Source organism: Dermacentor variabilis, chromosome 5 (genome assembly GCF_050947875.1).
Source record: "Dermacentor variabilis isolate Ectoservices chromosome 5, ASM5094787v1, whole genome shotgun sequence".
NCBI lineage: Eukaryota > Metazoa > Arthropoda > Arachnida > Ixodida > Ixodidae > Dermacentor > Dermacentor variabilis.
This window is the reverse complement of record NC_134572.1, coordinates 151,817,002-151,836,113: the sequence shown is the minus strand read 5'-3', so window position 1 is coordinate 151,836,113 and position 19,112 is coordinate 151,817,002. Positions and strand designations below refer to the sequence as shown.

Below are 19,112 nucleotides of genomic sequence, written 5' to 3'. Positions count from 1 at the left end.
ATAATAATAATAATAATAATAATAATAATAATAATAATAATAATAATAATAATAATAATAATAATAATAATAATATGGAAGGAAAAGCGCACGAAGATCGGGATGTAGTTGCACTGTGCTTTTCCTGAATTCTGTAAGCGGGTGACCATGAGGATAAAATTATTTTTATCCATGCGAGGACAATTGTAGAAATGGGAGACGCGTAGTTGTTCAAAAATGTACGTCATAAAATAAAAAGTAAAGCACATCGTAGCAACGAAGACGAAGTAGTGCCAGCTGAACATAACACGTACCGCGCTAATTCTTATTTTCCCTTGTGGTCTTGCCATCTTTTTAACCTAATTTAGTTCTAAATTGTTTAATGAATCTTATATTTTTCGTCAAACATAATTGTCCTTTAGTTTAGTGTTACTTTTCACTTGCAAATTACTCTAATTCAAAATTTTACCTTTTCAAGTGAATCTTTGTGAGGTTAACTACCAAATATACCAATTATTGGCTCATCCCCATAGTGGGAAAGAGCCAAGTTCTGAAGACGCATTGTCATCATCATCATCCCCAGCATCATCTAACCAGCGTCATCGCGCGTTTGTGCTATATAACAGCTTCCAGGATAAAACATTTCTGAGTATCGCTTAACTTGAAGATGAGGGAGGATTGTAAATCACCAGCAGCACCATAGTGTGCGCCAACACCACAGAAATGAGTGTACGCGTTTCGAAAAGTGCACTTCAACCCCAGAAACTCTACGTATTAGGAGAACCTCGTACACAACAAAGCACGAATATATAGCGCGTGGCGAATAAATGAAGTAAAGTGACAAGCTGTATCGCTTAATGGTTGTCAATGAGCAGTAACTCGAAAAAAGTTTTCACGTCATTCACCGGTGTCTACATTATTGGAATGTAGACAGAAGCACAGATATGGAGCACGTAAATGGTTCGAAAAGTGCGATAGAAGAAACGAGTAAGTTGTGGCTCGAAGCTTAACATGCGCTTCAGTAGTATGGTACTAACGCGACCTTTTATTCATCAAATATGCAGTGTCGCGCGTTCAGTTTGTGTATTTCAACTAGGGAGAAATTTCATTCTCTGTATAGCGGCTGTCAAGCCAGTGCGTGTCAAATGTGACATCTTAATGGCTACGATTTTTTCATTCAAAGCGATAGCATATGGCAGCTCACAGTGTGCAGGCCAAAATACCTTGTACCCCTTGCTACGAAGAGCAACAAGAAAAAAAAAAAAGAATGGCCACACACTTTTCACCCACTGGAATTGCCTCTCGCTTGCATACCACCCACATGGCTTCGCTCGCAAGCTGCAATTGAAGAAGGCGCGCCGAGAAAGAATATAACACTTGCAGACATATGCAGGCGAGACATATAATGGTGTAGATTAGGATGATGATGATGATGATGATGATAATTATGATAATGATAATGAGGAGGAGGAGGAGGAGGAGGAGGAGGAGGACGACGACGACGATGACGACGACGAGGAGGTGTAGGTTATCGAGAATTTGCTACCACGTGCAAAAGGGCAATAACATGTAAGAGAACGAAGAGAAAGAATAGCATAGCATCCCACGTGGGTCCGCATGACGCACAGCAAACGGCAGTACACTCCAAGTAGTCTATAAAGCCAACCGCTCTCACTACCTGAAGCGGACCACACGTGCCTTTAAGCTTTAGGGATGTGCGCGACCATTCACGGCCACGAGATCGTCGCCAGCGTGAATACCCCATGCTGGACAGACCACCCGAATTAACGAAGCGCGCTCAATATCGTGCTCTCGACTAAAGAAGTAGCACCGCTATCCAGTGGCTGCTTTACCCTTGCAGCACCGTTGGCAACAAGCTAAGAAGCTACCGGCAGTTGGCCGGCTGACAACGGTAGCCGGACAGTTAAAACGCCGTCTGTTAAACAGGACGCTGAGAATTTATTTCATTTTGTTCGTGCCACCACCGTTGCAAACTGAACTGACGGGGTGACAAAACTTGTAGCCACGCGAATCCCCTAAGGAAGCATGAGTACCGCACCTTTCACATGCAACTATATTGGGACCGAACCCCAACACAGCTTTTCACTACGGGATTTCCTTTTGTGTTTCTCATCTGTCAAAACATGCGACCACTTTGAAGCGATAAACTTTTAAACTTTCAAACTCGGTACAGGGAAGAAATAGCGCACCGCAATGCGCATGCGCAAGGGCTGGAGGCAAGCTGCGTCTCCAACAACTTTGTGGTACGGTATGCGACAACGCGTTCGAGTTCCGACCGTGTTCGTTTGTTCGTCACACGTTATCGTTCGGTTGGGGGCGAAATGCGAAAACACCCGTGCACTTAGATTTAGGTGCACGTTAAAGAACCCCAGGTGATCCATATTTCCAGACGACTACCCCCCCCCCCCCCCCCACCACCACCACCACTAGTACGGCACGCTTCATAATCAGATCGGGGTTTTGGCACGTAAAATGGCATATTTATTTGATCGTTCAATTCAAGCAGGAAAACACACAATGTACCCGAGACGCTCTGCAAGAGACGCTGAGGCGAATTTATTGGCTGCCTCGATCGCCAGACTAAACTCGCCTGTAGCCATAATCCACAAGCACCACCATTAGCTTGAGTACTTAACGAACGAGCAGCAAGCGAACGAACGTATGTGCCGTCCAGCGAGTAATCATGCGATTTCCAGCCTGTGTAAAATGGTGGCAACTACCGGCAACTACCGAGTCAAAGCCACTCTCCGTAAGCCCACAAGTAATTACTTACACTCGCCCCGAGAAATTCAAGCAGTATTCCATCGAGCATATTAGCACGCCGCACAATAGCGTTCATACAGACGAGGTGTCTCCAACGTTTGTTGCAAGCGTCCACGCAACGCGGTCTTCGCACTACCGGTGTTCGCGTATTGCGCAGCTTAAGCTGCCCGAAGAGTGCTAGATTCACGAAGTAATTGCGCAAAACAAAACAATAAATTTAATTTAAACACGCACCAGCAGTGAAGGGAATCTCAGTGAAGGTCAAAGAAAGACATGATGTGCTGTTGTGCAATAGACGTGACAGAGCCCAACCAGTGTCTCGTCTACTTACACTCCTTTAGCGAGTCCACACAGACGAAGGTAACACGCTTCTTCTGTCTGTTACATTGGCCTCGTGTCACGTCCATCGCTTCATAGTACGTCCTCTCCAACCAATACCTAGCCAAAATTTTTGTACTGCGAAGCCATTGAAAGGGACGGCTTTCCACGAAGCCGTGTTTACTGCTCGGCAAGAAAACCACGCTTGCTTGCTGTGTCCGCCAATGAATGGCGCTGAGGACATCGCGCCTCTATACCAGGCATTGTTAACGATGGTACTCTCCGCAACGCCTCATTGTAAGAGGTTCAAGTCTAGTCTTCGCAATACTTGAGTTAAGGGAACCAAACAGTGAGTTGATCCTCAGATGTGTGGCTAGGCTCACTCATTGGAAGAACCCTGCTCACATGATTTGTGCATTGTTCAGCGTGAATTGGGAAGTATCACCTGAAATAGTAAATGTATACGAACCGGATACGACCCGTCAAGGTGGCGTGGAGCAGGATAGTGTCATATGTGTCACCTCGTAAGGCGACCATACCAAGGTTTATTTATTTATTTGTCATACTCTCAAGGTACGTAATTGTACACTGCAGAGGGGAGGAGCGAGAATACATTCCAAGAGTAAAAAAATACACGATTAGTTCGAGGAATTCACAGTGCAGGGAACAAAAACGACATGAAAAAATTATTAATGCATTCATAACGACAAAAACACATACTTACATAATATGAAAATACAGAAAGAGTTCATTTTTTAGCACGCAGAAAATGTTCACCAATAAGTACGCAGTTATGCCATTTGCCACCATAAATTATTTTATCTTGATTAGTGCATTCTTAAAAAGAGTGGTGTCCCTGATGCTTACTAATGATGTAGGTAGATTATTGCAGTCGATTGAAGTTTTAGGAAGGAATGATTGTGAGCACGCGACGGTGTTATGACGGGGTACGTTAACTTTTCTTTTGGGGTTTTACGTGCCAAAACCACTTTCTGATTATGAGGCACGCCGTAGTGGAGGACTCCGGAAATTTTGACCACCTGAAGTTGTTTAACGTGCACCTAAATCTAAACACACGGGTGTTTTCGCATTTCGCCCCCATCGAAATGCGGCCGCCATGGCCGGGATTCGATCCCGCGACCTCGTGCTCAGCAGCCCAACACCATAGCCACTGAGCAACCACGGCGGGTGGTACGTTAACTTTATGTACGTGATCACGACAAGCCGAATAATAAGGCGCAGGTTGGATCGAAACAGGGCGAAGAGATGCGTTGTGGTACTAAATTTTATGAAATAGAGAAATGCCTGATTCCTTTCTGCGAGGAGATAATAATGGGGTTGGAAGGGTACTCTTCATTAATGTAACACTAGCAGTGCGATGGTAGTTAGCTAAGATGAAACGAACGAAATGATTTTGCACTGATTCGATTTCATTAATTAATGTGATCTGAAGAGGATCTCAAACGGATGAGGCATATTTTAATTGGGGGCGGACGTATGTTGTGCACAACAGTCGTTTTAATAAAACAGGCGCAAGCGAAAGATTCCTCTTCAAGTATCCTAAGGAGCGGTTAGCTTTAGATATTACATATTGTCCATGCTGCTTGCAAAAAAGATCGCTAGTTATATGAATGCCAACATAACGGTAGCATGTAACGGATTGAAGGGGGCAGTCATTGAGGGCGTAGGTGGGGCAAGTTGTGTTAGAATAAGAAATCCGCATATATTTGCATTAATAATGTTAAGTTCCATGCACCACGAGAGGCACCAATTAGATATGTTATTTAAATCAAATTGAAGGGTAGCTATATCAGAGGCATTAGTTATTTTTCGATATATAACACAGTCGTCAGCGAATAAAGAAATGTGTAAGGAAATGTTATTATACATAAAAATAAAACAGGACCAAGAACAGACTCTTGTGGAACACCGTATTCAACTGGAGCCGCGTTAGATGTGGAGTCATTAGTTACAACAAATTGGAAACGAGACGAAAGGAACGATCGGATCCAGCTAAGTACTCCCGGGTCAATGTTGAGTGCCCTTAGTTTCTGCAGTAGCAATACATGTTTGACCTTGTAAAAAGCTTTCGAAAAAAAAAAATAGGCAATCAGTCAAAAAACCGCTATCAAGATATACATGTAAGTCATTAGTGAAAGTTAGCAGCTGAGTCACATCAGAAAAGAATTTGCGAAAGCCGTGTTGACTGTTAGAGAAAAAATTATTTTTTTTCAAGAAAGTTGACAAGGTTAGAAAATACCATGTGCTCCATTATTTTGCACGGTACTGAGGTAATCGATATGGGCCTGTAGTTAAAAGGATCTTGAGTTTCGCCAGGTTTGTGGATCCGAATAATCTTTGCTGTTTTCCAATCATTACGAAAATTTGAAGAGATGTACGAGTGTGAAAAAATGCTCTCTAAGATGATAGAGGAATACTGACTAGTATTTTTGTCGGATATGAACACCCTTTTCTCAATATAGGCAGCACCAAAAAAACAGTCGATCTCCTGCAATGCGTGTCCCACTGGAAGGACAAGCCAAAGTCGCACCTTCAGCAGGCGACGCTCTGTGGCATAGAGCGAAGTATGGACACGTGCGCAAACCAAATGTAATGAAAACACTCGCTTCATGTTGGTACGGACCGATGATCCCTGACAGCGCGAAATTGGGACAAAGGACGGCGAAAGAGGCGACAAGCGGAGACCAATCGCCTCCTGGAAATAAACTGTAATACTTCCAAGTGATTTTAATTTGGGAGAAGCAAGCAGATAATGTATATATATATATATATAACATGAGAAGCCAACAAGCACTGACACCAAGGACAACATAGGGGAAATAACTTGTGCCTAATGAATGAAGTAAAGAAACAATGCTATAATGAAAATTAAGGTGGATGAAAAAACAACTTGCCGCAGGTGGGAGCCGAACCCACAACCTTCGCATTTCGCGTGCGATGCTCTACCATTTATTATATATTAACATTTCCTCACAAATTTGTTTATTCGCTGACGACTGTGTTATATATCGGAAAATAACTAATGCCTCTGATATAGCTACCCTTCAATCTGATTTAAATAACATATCTAGTTGGTGCCTCACTGTTGTGGGTTCGGCTCCCACCTGCGGCGAGTTGTTTTTTCATCCACCTTAATTTCCATTAATGTATCGTTTCTTCACTTCCTTTATTAGGCACAAGTAATTAGTTTCCCCTATGTTGTCCTTAGTGTCAGTGCTTGTTGGTTTCTCATGATACGACTAATAAAAATCGGGCCCCTCGGTTGACCCCCTTTCTTCTCATTTATATATATATATATATATATATATATATATATATATATATATATATATATATATATATGAGATGCACATGCATGATTGCACAGTGGCGCTGGCTCATGTTAAATGACAAAACAGAAGTGCCCGGCACAAGTCATTGTCAAGGAACGGGAGCATCTTTTTTTTTCGCGCATCCCAAATTTGAAAGCTCCTTGGTCTATAGGGCTATTGAAGGCTTGCTTACTGCATTGCTCTCTTGAAATGCCGCTGCTGCTATTATGAGTCTGGTCAGGTCATGTGCGTGCCTAGCAATAACTGTAGGGTCATGGAAAAGAAGCTCACAACCATACTCTGAGCATATGTTTTGTTACATGTGCGTACTCACATTTTTAACATTTCCTTATTAAACGGCGTCTTCCCTGAGAAAATGCAACAAGCGAAAGTGATTGTCATATTGAAGTCCGGAAACAAAAACGAGTTAACAAATTATAGGCCAATTTCTATACTTCCCGTAATTTCGAAGGGTCTCGTAAAGATCATTTTCGCGAGAATTAAGTCATCTTGTGATAAATAAGCATCCTAACAGATATGCAGTTTGGTGTCGGGCAGGGAATGTCTACAGAGCTTGCCTTGCTGACGCAAAAAGAACTAATTTTAAATAATTTTGAGAACAAAACGTTAACTCTATCTGTATTGGTTGACTTTTCCAAGGCTTTCGATTCGGTTAACTATAAAACCCTATCTTCAAAATTAAACCAATATGGCTTTCGCGGGATTCCCCTTAAACTTTTCATATCGTATCTTTATCACAGAAGGCAGTGCGTCGCAATTGGATCAAAACTTTCGTCAGCAAGAGAACTAACACAAGGCGTTCCACAAGGAAGTGTACTCGGACCGATGCTATTTAACGTTTATAATAATGACATAACGAATATTAGTGAACATGCACAATTCATAGTCTATGCGGATGATACTAGCCTTTCTTTCAGATCACTTGATATTGCACAACTTACAAATGTGGCAAATAAAACTTTAAGCTTATTGCAAAAGTGGAGTAATCTGAACTCATTAGCAATTAATGCGAATAAAACTAAGGCTGTGTTGTTTACGCCACCACAAAAACAAGTAAACTGTAATACTGTTCGTTACCTCGGCACAGAAAGGATAGAATTAGTTGATGATGTCAAAACGTTAGGTGTAATTTTTAACAAACATTTAATTTGGGATACACACGTTGAGCGTATTATGTCCACTTTGGCGAGAGCATGTGGAATAATCTGTCGATTACGACACATACTGCCCCCTAAGGTAAAACTGATGCTATATAACAGTCTCTTCCTTTCACATGTTAGCTATTGTAATCTATTGCGGGGTACGACATCTCAAGCAAACATACGAAGCTTAAAAATACTACGAAAGAAAACTCGGTCCGACATGTTGTTAACGCATCGTTTGATACACATACACTCGAGATATTTCGTGCTCTTAATGTGCTTCCTATTGAATATTTTTATGATTATAACCTAGTCTTAAAAATTAAAAAAAATATTTTCGCTGTAACAATAACGTTTTCATAAACTTGTGCAACTTAGTCAAATCAAGGGAAGCGGTATATCAAATAAGAAAACAGAGCCAGTGGGTGTTACCTTTCACAAGAACTAATTATGGTTTCAAGCGATTGCAGTACCAGATGCCGGGAATATTAAACGTGATACATGCTACCCATACCGAACTAAATGTTATTACAAGAAAGGCGCTGAAATTAAATTTAATTATTAATGGTCAAATTTTATAAATGATCACATTGCAAGTTTTAAAATTTTTTTCTTTTTATTTATTTTTTATTCATGTTATTTTTTTAGCATGTTCCAAATATCGCTTTTCCATCGTTCCGCATTTCTTCTTTTTGTTCCGCTGAATATTGCCATTACATTCTGAGTATAATTGTTGTTATTTGTAAAGTGTACTCTTTCAGGTGTTGCTTATCATTTGTTCATGATCTCCCCTTTTTCTGGATACGCATGTACAGATGCAAATATGTGTAGATGCTGGGTTGGTGTAGATACACATGTGAATACATGTACATAGATGTTATAAATGTTCTGATGTGAATATCAATGTCTGTACAATATGAAATTATTTTGTACATATGTAACAGATTCTCTTTCTGAATATGCTGCAACTGTTCGTCAAAGACAGGGAACAGGAATCTCGTCAAGCTGCGATTGTGCAGCTTTTTGTTCCTGCCCTTGCATTTTCTTTTGCTGCAAAAAGTAAAATGCGAAATAAAGTTGAAAGTTGAAAGTGTTGTGCCAAGAAGAAATACCTGCCCTTCTGAGTTTTTTGGTACGCTGTTGACACTGGCCCAAAAGCAGAACTTTTATAGAAGCGTTCTCTTTGATAGTATCCAATAGTAACAAACCCGCTTTACTCAGCAACAGTACCGGTATTACTGCGGCGTTGGCACTCAAAATTTCATAGCGGCTCAGCTATTTAACTATTCACTATTAAATACGGTCATTCAGCGCTAACTCCCAGTCAAAAACAAAAAAAACAACAAAAAATGTTCACGCAGAAATTCCTCTCGAAGTTGTGGCAAGGCCGTGGCAAGAAGTATGCTAAGCCGTATGCCAAATTCAATGTAGGAGTTACGTACGAAATCCCCCTGGCGTGTGGCAAGTCTTACTTAAGGCAGACGGACGGTGCCTGAATGATCGAGCCAGGGAACATGAACAAAAGTTAACTAAGGACGAATTGGCGCACTTGCCTGCATACTGCAATGCCTGCTCCTGTAAACCATGTTTCAAGCAGATGAAGAATCCGGAGGGAAGCCAGGACCAGCCTGCACGCGAACTTGTGGAGGCATGTCATATACGAAAGAACGGCCAAGACTGTTGTAGTGATATTTTCATTAGGCTATTTGAATCGGAGATAGATTTTTTTTATAAGTGGTTGCCCCGCTAGGCTCATGAGGGGTCGTGTTGCTGCGTTCTGCGCATGTTATATTTGTGTATATATTACCACGTGTTGCCGTGAATAAATCAGTTTATAGTTACCGCCCGTCGCATCGTTTTGTACTCTCTTCCCGTGTCCTCGTCTTTTTCAGCGGTCCTTATGATATGCATGTCCAAGTAAGCGTAAGCATTGCGCCGCTTGCCCATCTCCACGCAACCTGGTGTCCTTATCAATGTTACGAAAAGTGATCTGACCAGTTTAAACCCTTACTATGCATCAAACCATATAGGTCGTTATCAACTTTGTCGGACTATATCCGAGCCTTATCAACCCTTTTAGGTTCGTATCAACCTTATCGCAATCGATCCAATGCCTAGCAGTCCTTATCTGTCCTGATCGGACATTATCCGACCCTTATCGTCTCTTATCAGCCTTATTGGACTTAATTTCACCATTAACAAACTTTATCGGTGCTTATTAGACTTATTAGAATTGCTCCCACCAGTATAAGCCCTAATCGTTCTTCACCACCTTATCCAACCGCGCCAATCCGAAATGCATAAGGAGTTTGGCGTGTTTGGCATTAAATTTTGCAAAAACCGGAATTTTCCTGTCTTTATTTCTTGAAGGCGCATGTACATGGTGGTCCTAGAGATTGCTTTTACTCCACAATCATCAAATCTTTCAAGAAAACCTTCATAGAAAATGTTATCCTTTGACATTTGTTTTGTAAAGCCGGTACAGCCCATTCATATGGTTTAGATGCGGGTTCTTTCAGCGAACATTTTCAAATTTTTTGTTAAACTGCCTGTGCCAGATAGCACAATTCTAGTCCATGAACTGGTCTGCTCGAAGAGGAGAACATTACTTGCACAAAAAATTGAAGTGCAGAATCTACTAGTTAACAAAAGTGCATTAATTAGATTTTAGCTTGTGACCTTAGGGCTCCATATTGCGATTTACAAATTCTAGCGGGTGAGACTGCAAAGCATGTTCACTTTAAAATATTTGTGTGGATGACACCATTCACGAGATATGCTTCGTCAAGGTTGTGTTAAAAATGCATTTCCATTCCACTTACTTTCTTAACAAAACAGCGCTTTAGGAGTGCTTTTTTTGCTATTCTTCCGATGTGCCTTTTTCTTCTTTTTTTTTGCGCATGCAGTTTTCGTGGCGCACAGCTCGGGGTCGGCCCTACGATGACGAGCCCATTCACGAGCCAACTCACGCTGACGCCCGCGGTAGGCAGCTCCTTCCTCAGGAGTATGCATTGCTCGTGGTCTTGCACTATTTGTAGCTGAGATGGAACGTGCGGAACCACTAATCCAAAGCTCCGTATATAGGCTGCAAGGTCAGTGACGGTATGACCGCAGTACGCTGTTGTCACTTGCGTTCGACGTCTCGTGTTTGCCGCTTGCGATTATTCAATATAGATTGACTCAAAATTAAATCCATCCGTGACGTAAGACAACGAATGGCTTATACTCTGGCCGTGCTCGCAAGCTCACGTATACTACGAACAGGACAAGCGCAAGTTTTAAGAAGCAATCCGAAGCGAAGAACTCGCTCCCCAACTCTGGGCCATCCAGCAGGTCCACGACGCCGCCAGGAAACTCAACATCCCGGTTCCGTCGTGGGAGACGCCCACTACATGAGAGCCCAAAGCTCTCGTGGCCTGCAGGACCTGAATAAAGTTGATTTCCTTCCTTCCTTATAGCCCCTTAAGCAATGGCTCATGCCTTCGTAAACGCGGTCTCCTCATTGCGACGACGGAAGTAAAATTCTACGCTAGAATGACGAGCGGCAACGTAGCCAACTGTGGAAGAAGACACGGCGAGGAACGCACGAGCGCGTTCGCCCGGTAGCGCTGTGGAAGCGCTGTGGATGGTAGCCTTAGCGAACTCCGACAGCGACGACACAGGGTCCGCATAAACAGCTTCTCTGAAAAAACAATCACTGTCCTTCCACTCAAGTGAAGAAGGATAATCGGCGAAGCTGCGTATGTGGGCCCCTTAATGACGAACTGCACCTCCGCCGCGGGTCGGCACGGCACTGCGCAATCTTCGGGATCGTCCCACGTATGGGGAGTGCTTAACGCCTACTTCACCTGCATCGAAGGTCGGCCAAGCATTTCACTATCTTCGGGATCGGACCACGCATGGGGAGCGATTAACGCCTACTTCACCTCAGCCGCGGCCGGCCCGGCACTGCACTATCTTCGGGATCTGCCCACGTATGAAAAATTGTTTGCCTACGCGTGGACGCGATCCGCCAGATCCTAGCCATAGTGTAGCTTCGCTGTAAAAAAATTGAAAGTTTTCGCTGAAACACTCGGTATATGTATCTTCTGCAAACGTGGGTGTTTCGCCGAGTGGGTAAGACAGTCCGCTTCTGAGCATGTTGTCGTAGGTTGACAAATCCCCACCGCCAACGTTTTCCCTTTCGAATTGATTTTGTTTTACACATGAATTTCTTAACAGCGATTCGTCTTACGTGATGGGTGGACAAAGGGGCGGACGGATGGTTTTCTTCGTTGGGTAGGCATAGGAATCCTTACGCATTTAAGAAAGAAAACGTTTGTAACGAATGGTTCAAGCGCTTGTATGTACAGTAAGGGTTGCATCACTTTGTGCCGGGCTATCGGGCGAATTCCATGCAAAAAACAGAAAAAATAATAATAATATAAATTCTTGCTTGAAAATAACACAAAACACTGAACCAAGCACCGACTGGCCTCCAGATTAAATGTGTTTAATTGAAGACTAATGATAGTAAAGGAGCTGCTGGGCTCGCGCTAAACAGGTACTCTTTGGAAACGTGCACTTATTGCTCTAACGTAGTTCTGAAAGGCAAGTCACATACGCGTAGTTTCCCATTGCTTTGATAGGAAGTGAACGTGATGTTCTAGCCTTGTCACAGTGGCATTGCGTGCTGCGTCTAATTTTTGTTTTGATGCATGGATATCTGTCGGAATTTCTCTCTGCTGAAATTTCGTGTTTTAAATACAAATAAGAAAGATTAAAATTGGTTAGGAAGAAACAGGCCAACCTAGAAGCCGTAAGGGTAAAAGCAGACCAATTCACGTTGGCACTTGCAAACATATATGCAGCCTTAGAACAGAGAGATGCAGATGACACAGAGGTAATGAATGAAACCGTAACTAGGCTGGCTTCAGAAGTAGCAATTAAAGCGGGAGGTAAAGCACCACGGCAACCAGTAGGTAAAGTCTCCCAAGTAACAAAGGAATTTATAAAGGAATGACAAAGAATAAAAGTGCCCAACTCAAGAGATCAGATAGAATGCGCGGTACTGTCAAAAATAATCAACAAGGAGAAAATAAGGGCCATCCGAAATTATAACGTAAGAAGATCTGAGGACGCAGTAAAAAATGGATGCGGCCTGAAATTAGTGAGAAAAAAACTTGGCATCGGACGAACTAAGCGATATGCGCTGAACAATAAGCATGGTAATATCATCAGCAATCTCGAAGATTTAGCAAAAGCAGTGGAAGAATTCTGTAATGAGCTGTACAGAACCCAAAGCAGCCAGAATATCTCCATTCGAAGTAGTAGTGAACACGTTACAGTGGCTCCTTCTGTAGCTAGCGATGAGGTCAGAAGGGCCTTGCAAGACAAGAAACAGGGAAGAGTGGCAGGAGAAGAAGGAATAACAGTCGATTTAATCAAAAATGGAGGAGGCATAATGCTTGGAAAACTAGCGGCCCTCTGTACGAACTGTCTACCTACTTCAAGGGTGCCAGAGAAGTGGAAGAATGCCAGCATTATATCAATCCACAAAAAGGGAGACGTTGAAGAATTGCAAAATTATACGCCGATTAGCTTACTTCCCGTATTATATAAAACATTCACCAAGATAATCTCCATTACAATAAGGGCGACAGTGGACTTTAGTCAACCAAGGGAACAGGCAGTTTTCTGGAAGGATACTCTGCAATGGATCACGTCCATGTCGTCAATCAGGTAATCGAGAAAGCCGCAGAGTACAATCAGCCTCTTTATATTGCTTTCATAGATTACGAAAAGGCATTTGATTCGCTAGGAATATCAGCAGTCACATAAGCATTACGTAATCAAGGAGTACTGGATGCTTACCTAAATATCTTGGAAACTATGTGCATTGATTCCACAGCTACCTTGATTCTCCACATGTAGGAAGATACCTATAAAGCAAGGGATCAGACAACGAAACACAATCTCTCCAATGCTATTCACTGCGTGCTTGGAAGAAGCATTCCAGTTATTAAACTAGGAAGGCTTAGGAGTAGCGATCAACAGCGAATATCTCACGAAACTTCGACTTGCAGATGATATTGTCCTGTTCAGCAACACTGGGAGGAGTTACAACAAATGACTGAGAAACTTAACAGAGAGACTATTAGAGTGGGGTGGGGTTTAAGATTAATATGCAGAAGACAAAGTTAATGATCAATATCCTGGCAAGACAACAAGAGTTCAGGATCGCCAGTCAGCCTCTAGAGTCTAGAGTAGGTTTACCTCTGGAGTACGTTTACCTAGGTCAGTTACTAAACAGGGGGCCCTGTTCATGAGGAGGAAATTCACAGAATAAGATTGGTTTGGAGAGCATTCGGCAGACATTGTCAGGTCCTGACTAGAAGCTTGTCATTATCATTAAAAAGAAAGATGTGCAATCAATGCATTCTACCGGTGCTGAGATATGGCGCAGAAACTTGGAGACTCACAAATAAGCTCGAAAACAACTTAAGGACCTTGCAAAGAGTGATGGAACGAATAATGTTAGGCGTAACGTTAAGAGCCAGGAAGAGATTGATGTGGGTCAGAGAGCAAACAGGGATACCCGATATTCTTATTTACATTTAGAGGAAGAAACGGAGCTGGACAGTTCATGTAATACATAGGTCTGATAACTGGTGGGCCATTAGAGTTACAGAATGGGTGCCATGCGAAGGAAAGCGAAGTCAAGGACGGCAGAACACTAGGTGTGGGGACGACATTAAGAAATTCGCAGGCGCTAACTGGAATCGGCTAGCGCAGGACAGGGGTAACTGGAGGTCGCAGGGAGAAGCGTTCGTCCTTCAATGGACATAAAATAGGTTGCTGCTGGTGATGATGAAAGTATTTCGACATATTAAACCGTGATTCATGCGCTTATTACGGCATATAACCTCGTTGTCTTAACTCCGCATAGATAATAATATTTTGTTATGTATTTTTTGGCTTTCGTGATGTTTCTGTGGCGTAATTTTTCTGTGCTTCTCTTGTGAAGGAGGGTGTTCCGCGCCATTTTCGTGCTGTCTACTTATTCAGCCAGGTCAATGAAGAATGATGAATATCTCGTTCATGAAAAGAATTTGAAAAGAGGGCCCCTCATTAGTACTTTCAATCTGCACACGCTTGCAGAACTGGTCAAATTTGTAACAATGTCACGTTGTTGTGACGCTGAAAAACAGAAGCAAAAACTGTCTATCATAAAATTAAGCGCCAAACAATGAAAACATCCTGAAGTTAGCTCGGTAAGGAGCCGTCCATGGCGTTGAGGCCACCTTATGTGACTCTGCAAGCTTACTTACTGAGGGACCTCAGTGAAGGCTTCCTTGATGCTTCCACAGCGTAAGGTAGCTCCGAAGCAAGCTTCATGCGTCCTTATGCAGCTTCTGGCCCTTAGAGGGCCCCTCACCACGCCCCTAGCAAATTTTTGTTATACGCTGGAAGTTGATACGTTTTCTCTAGGGAGCGTTTTGCAGCGAAATTTTTTTCAAATCGGCTCATTAATAAACGAGATAGAAATATTTCAATGTCGCGAATCCATGATCTCAGACGGCAAGCTTCACCTCAAATATAGACGCTATCTCCACTTGCCTCATCTAGCCTCCGCAAGCGAAATTCCTTCCCTGCGTTCTCCCATACCACAGTTCGAGAATTGGGTGACGCATACGTCGCGGGCCCAGCCTTCGTTTTCTTTCTTGCTTTTTCTTTCGGCGCTGCGCACTTTTGCTGATGGCCTCGCGCAAGATTTTGCACACTGTGCACAAGGACACATGAGAAGCGGTATAATTCAGTGCTACACGAGTACTGAGAGAGACACAAGTGGATCGCACAGCATGATCACGCGCTCGAACACGGTAAAAAATGACATAGGTTCGGCACCTGCGCACGTGACTGAACGACCGTGGGAACAAGCAGACGAAGTGGAAGTACAGCTCTCTTGCTTCGGTGCGAAGTAAAAAAAAAAAACATGCAGACATACGGTTTGCATGTTTTATTATTTGTCTAAACTTCAATTCGTCAATTTAAGCATTAGATTACACAAATAACAGACGTTGTCTTAAATAATTCTTGAAGTCACGTGTCTTGATGATTGACGTCGCACGGCGGACACGAGTACGTAGGCGCAGGGACACGAGTACGTCACCGTTCGCCTTGGAGCGCGGTCGCGGTGAGGGAAAGGAAAAACTGCGTTCGGTTTGAAATTTCATATCTTTCCGTGGAGCGTAGCGATGTAATACTTTGCAAATACGATCAATAGCCCGCATTGTATGCTCTTCGCTTGTCAGTTCAAAATGGCCAGACCTGGTGAGGGGCCCTTGAACGAGCGCTTCACGTCACTGCTTGGCCACGTGGTGTTTGCTCGCGCATGCGCGCTGCCTGCGGAGAAGCCCGAGTACGGTGCCAGGTGTCATTTTCAGCAGATTCTACGCAGTATTTAAGGCATAGTGAATGGCCTAGAGTTTCTCGCTATATTGCCTAGAGGGAAATCTGGCGCTGCTGCTCTGTGGCATTTATGGCAAGGCCGGTATATTGTGATCTCGGATCGGCACCGTTCTCGGAGCGCTAAGACGACTTGAAGACGCGCCTGGCTAGTACCGTTCCGTCTATCGCAATGAATCGTTGCCCACTAAAACAGCAACTAAAAAGCTGTTCTATCTTTATTATTACACAAGAAAATTTCTGTTTAATGATGAGAACTTGTTATTGCGTGTACAATTATGTGAAACGTAAAAAAGTGTCAGGGGACGACTAAATTAGGAGGGCAGACCTCAAGAGTTTCGGTCGCTTTGGAACAGTCTGCAGCCTGCTTTTTTTTTCTCACTTGGTTACGCATTGTAGGCGAGTGAATTTCATAGGAAGATGAAATATGGGTGAATAAACACCTTTAATGAATATTTACTTTAACAGTGCGTTATTTGTGTAGCCATATCTACGTTGTAGACGAAGCCTCTCACAACACCAGCCAACAAAAGCCTCGCAGACACACATACTCTCATTCTCATGACGGCACAGGGCCGCTTAGGAAACTCCAATAGACGGTGTGGCCAGATTTCTCACTAGGTACTATAGTGAAAAACTCTATGATGAATGGCGTTGCACCATGGAGGAAGGAAAAAGATAATAGGGAGCATACCGCAACGTGATTTGAGCCAAATCTGATGACCCAACCTGGTGACCGCACGTCAAAGTGCGTGGATGGCTTTAGTGTTCCCACTCTGCAGGCAGAACGACGGCAGAGCAGCCGTACAAGCGCGCACCGAATAAAAACTACTTGCTTAGCTACTGGGGAACAAACGTCTCAGCAAACCTCGATTGTTGCTCCGTCATCTCGACACAAGAAGTCACGTGTTGGGCAACCACTGTGGCTTCACGGAGCGTTTGCTTGCCAAGGCTGGCTGAATGACGTAATGTTCCCTCCTATATTTCTTTTTCTTCCTCCATGCGTCCATGCATTGCACGACGCTGGCGTGCCAGTGTTGCTGGAACACATCAAGTTTTGCGCTAGAATTTGGAGCTTTTGTGAAACTAGAAGAAAGCGTCCCCACGTCTCTATATTACCACTTCAAATAAAAAATTATGCGACGATACCACTTTTTTTTTTTGAATAATGTTGTTCGCGTAAAGCTTTTAAGAGATGCTATCGAACCCAGGCATGCGGCAACTGTTCATTACGCGGCGAACGACGGCTGAAACGAGCTTTCAGAGTACGGTTGTTTCGTCCATTGGTCCTTCGCTGTTGGGAGGCCTCACGTAAGGTTAGGAAACGGTCGAGGGAACAAAACGTTTCATTGTTTCGGCCTAACTCTTTATTGGGCGAATCTGTTCCCGGAAAAGCAGGTTACACTCAAAGCACAACGATAGCGGCGAACACCAGTCGGCGATCGTCGAAAATCTCATCAGGGGGTCAAGCGCGTCGGCTTTTATACATGGCTCGTTGAAGATTCCAATGCCCGCGTGGTTTGCCAAAAGTACTTCACAAATCGCGTGGCGAATGAAATCAAATCACACAAGGTTCGGTGACACCGGAAAGAACTGCTGATAACATTCGAGAAATTTCTGGTACATGCAAGTGTGCCCTGCGCCGAGCAATTACGTTTAACACTTGTTAGCCGGTGAAAAGCAGTCACGGCGGAAAGATATACAAGTACACGTGTCAATAAATCCCGGTCAAAAACTGTCAAGAACTAGTCGTCATCATTGTATGAAGCACTAACCTAGGCCGAGCAGTACTGCTGATAGCTATTACGTTAACCTTATTCCCGATGTGACTAGCCTGCATGGGTGAATGAAGTAGTTTAGATGAGTCCAAATTTGTTAATGCATAAAAAATTCAAGAAGGCGTGAAGATACGCGTCATCATTACTGTTATTTTTTGAGCAAGACAACATGCGCGCTAAGGAGTCAAGGTAACAGTGACAAAAAGCGACTGAATAATTTAACAAAGGGCGAGGCGAAACTGACCAGCAAATACACACTAGTGTCAACTGGAACTGATAGCATCCAAAAACAATCATCTGATCATTCCAACGCTAGACAGCTTTTTTTTATTGTTGCTTTATGGGAACATTATTGTACTTCTACTAGTTACGAACCCATTAAACATGGAAATGACGAAGCTTGTCCTCACTGTGCTACTCACCGATAGCAAGTGCGAGCAAGAGTAGCCTGACGAGTCGAATGCCCGGAGGTTGCAAATCCATGGCTCCAGGAACACCAGGATGGAGCGTGCGAAGAAGGTCTCGCACTTCACAAGGTGACAACCGAGACGATCGAGCGGGCAGCGGTGGGGTTCGGCGCGGAACGTCGCAGCCACATCCACTGGCCGTCCGCAAGAAGACGCGTCCGGATTGAAGACGGGCGCTCGCGGCGTGCCCGGTCGGCGCTGCCGCCGGCGGAAGAGGTGGAGCGCATCGGAGCGCACGCCATCGCAGCCGGCGCCGGTCTGAGCCGTTCCTCCTCCGTCGCGACATGCGGGTCTGGCGCGCGCCGCCGGTCCATGGCGGCGCTGCTCACAAACCAACTGCGCGCGCGCCCGCGCGCGTGCCTGAAGTGAGCGTTTACCCTTTCTGGGCCCGCGATTGGTGTGTGAATCAATGTTTAGCACGGTATATGCGACCTCGAGACAACTAAACGAGGGTATTCTAAAAAAACAAGAAAGAGAATGTGTGAGCGCGTGCAATGCTAATTAATTGACGCGTCAATTTGTTGTATACCAGATAAATACGGCTCTGACTAATTCTTAGAAAATGCCCAGCACCATGCGGAGGTGTAGCTCTTCGCCACATTTCTTTCATTGCGATAGTAATTGTATGGACACTACAGGCGCACTTCTGCCGTCGCCGTCGCCGTGAGGTTCCTATAAAGTCCAAGGGCGATAAAATTGTCGCCGCGCGCCGTATGCTGTATGTGCGAGCGAAAGTGTGAGAGGGTGAGCCGGCGAGCGCAGCTCAATCTCGCATGTGCGAGCGAGGAACGGAAGCGCGCTCTCCTGTCGCGCGCAAGGCACGAGAGTGAGGTGAGTGCGGGG

The 19,112-nt window shown here is 43.9% G+C and overlaps 1 protein-coding gene across 1 annotated transcript in view; it reads right to left on the bottom strand.

Annotated features, from left to right (window-relative positions):
- Window positions 1-18,381, bottom strand: part of LOC142583251 (acetylcholine receptor subunit alpha-like) — a 338,298-nt gene extending 319,917 nt beyond the window's left edge. Inside the window, exon 1 of the mRNA XM_075693642.1 lies at window positions 18,225-18,381. Within this exon, the coding sequence (XP_075549757.1) occupies window positions 18,225-18,285 (61 nt within the window). The 5' untranslated portion in view covers window positions 18,286-18,381. The remainder of the gene's footprint in view (window positions 1-18,224) is intronic.
- Window positions 18,382-19,112: the final 731 nt, after the last annotated feature.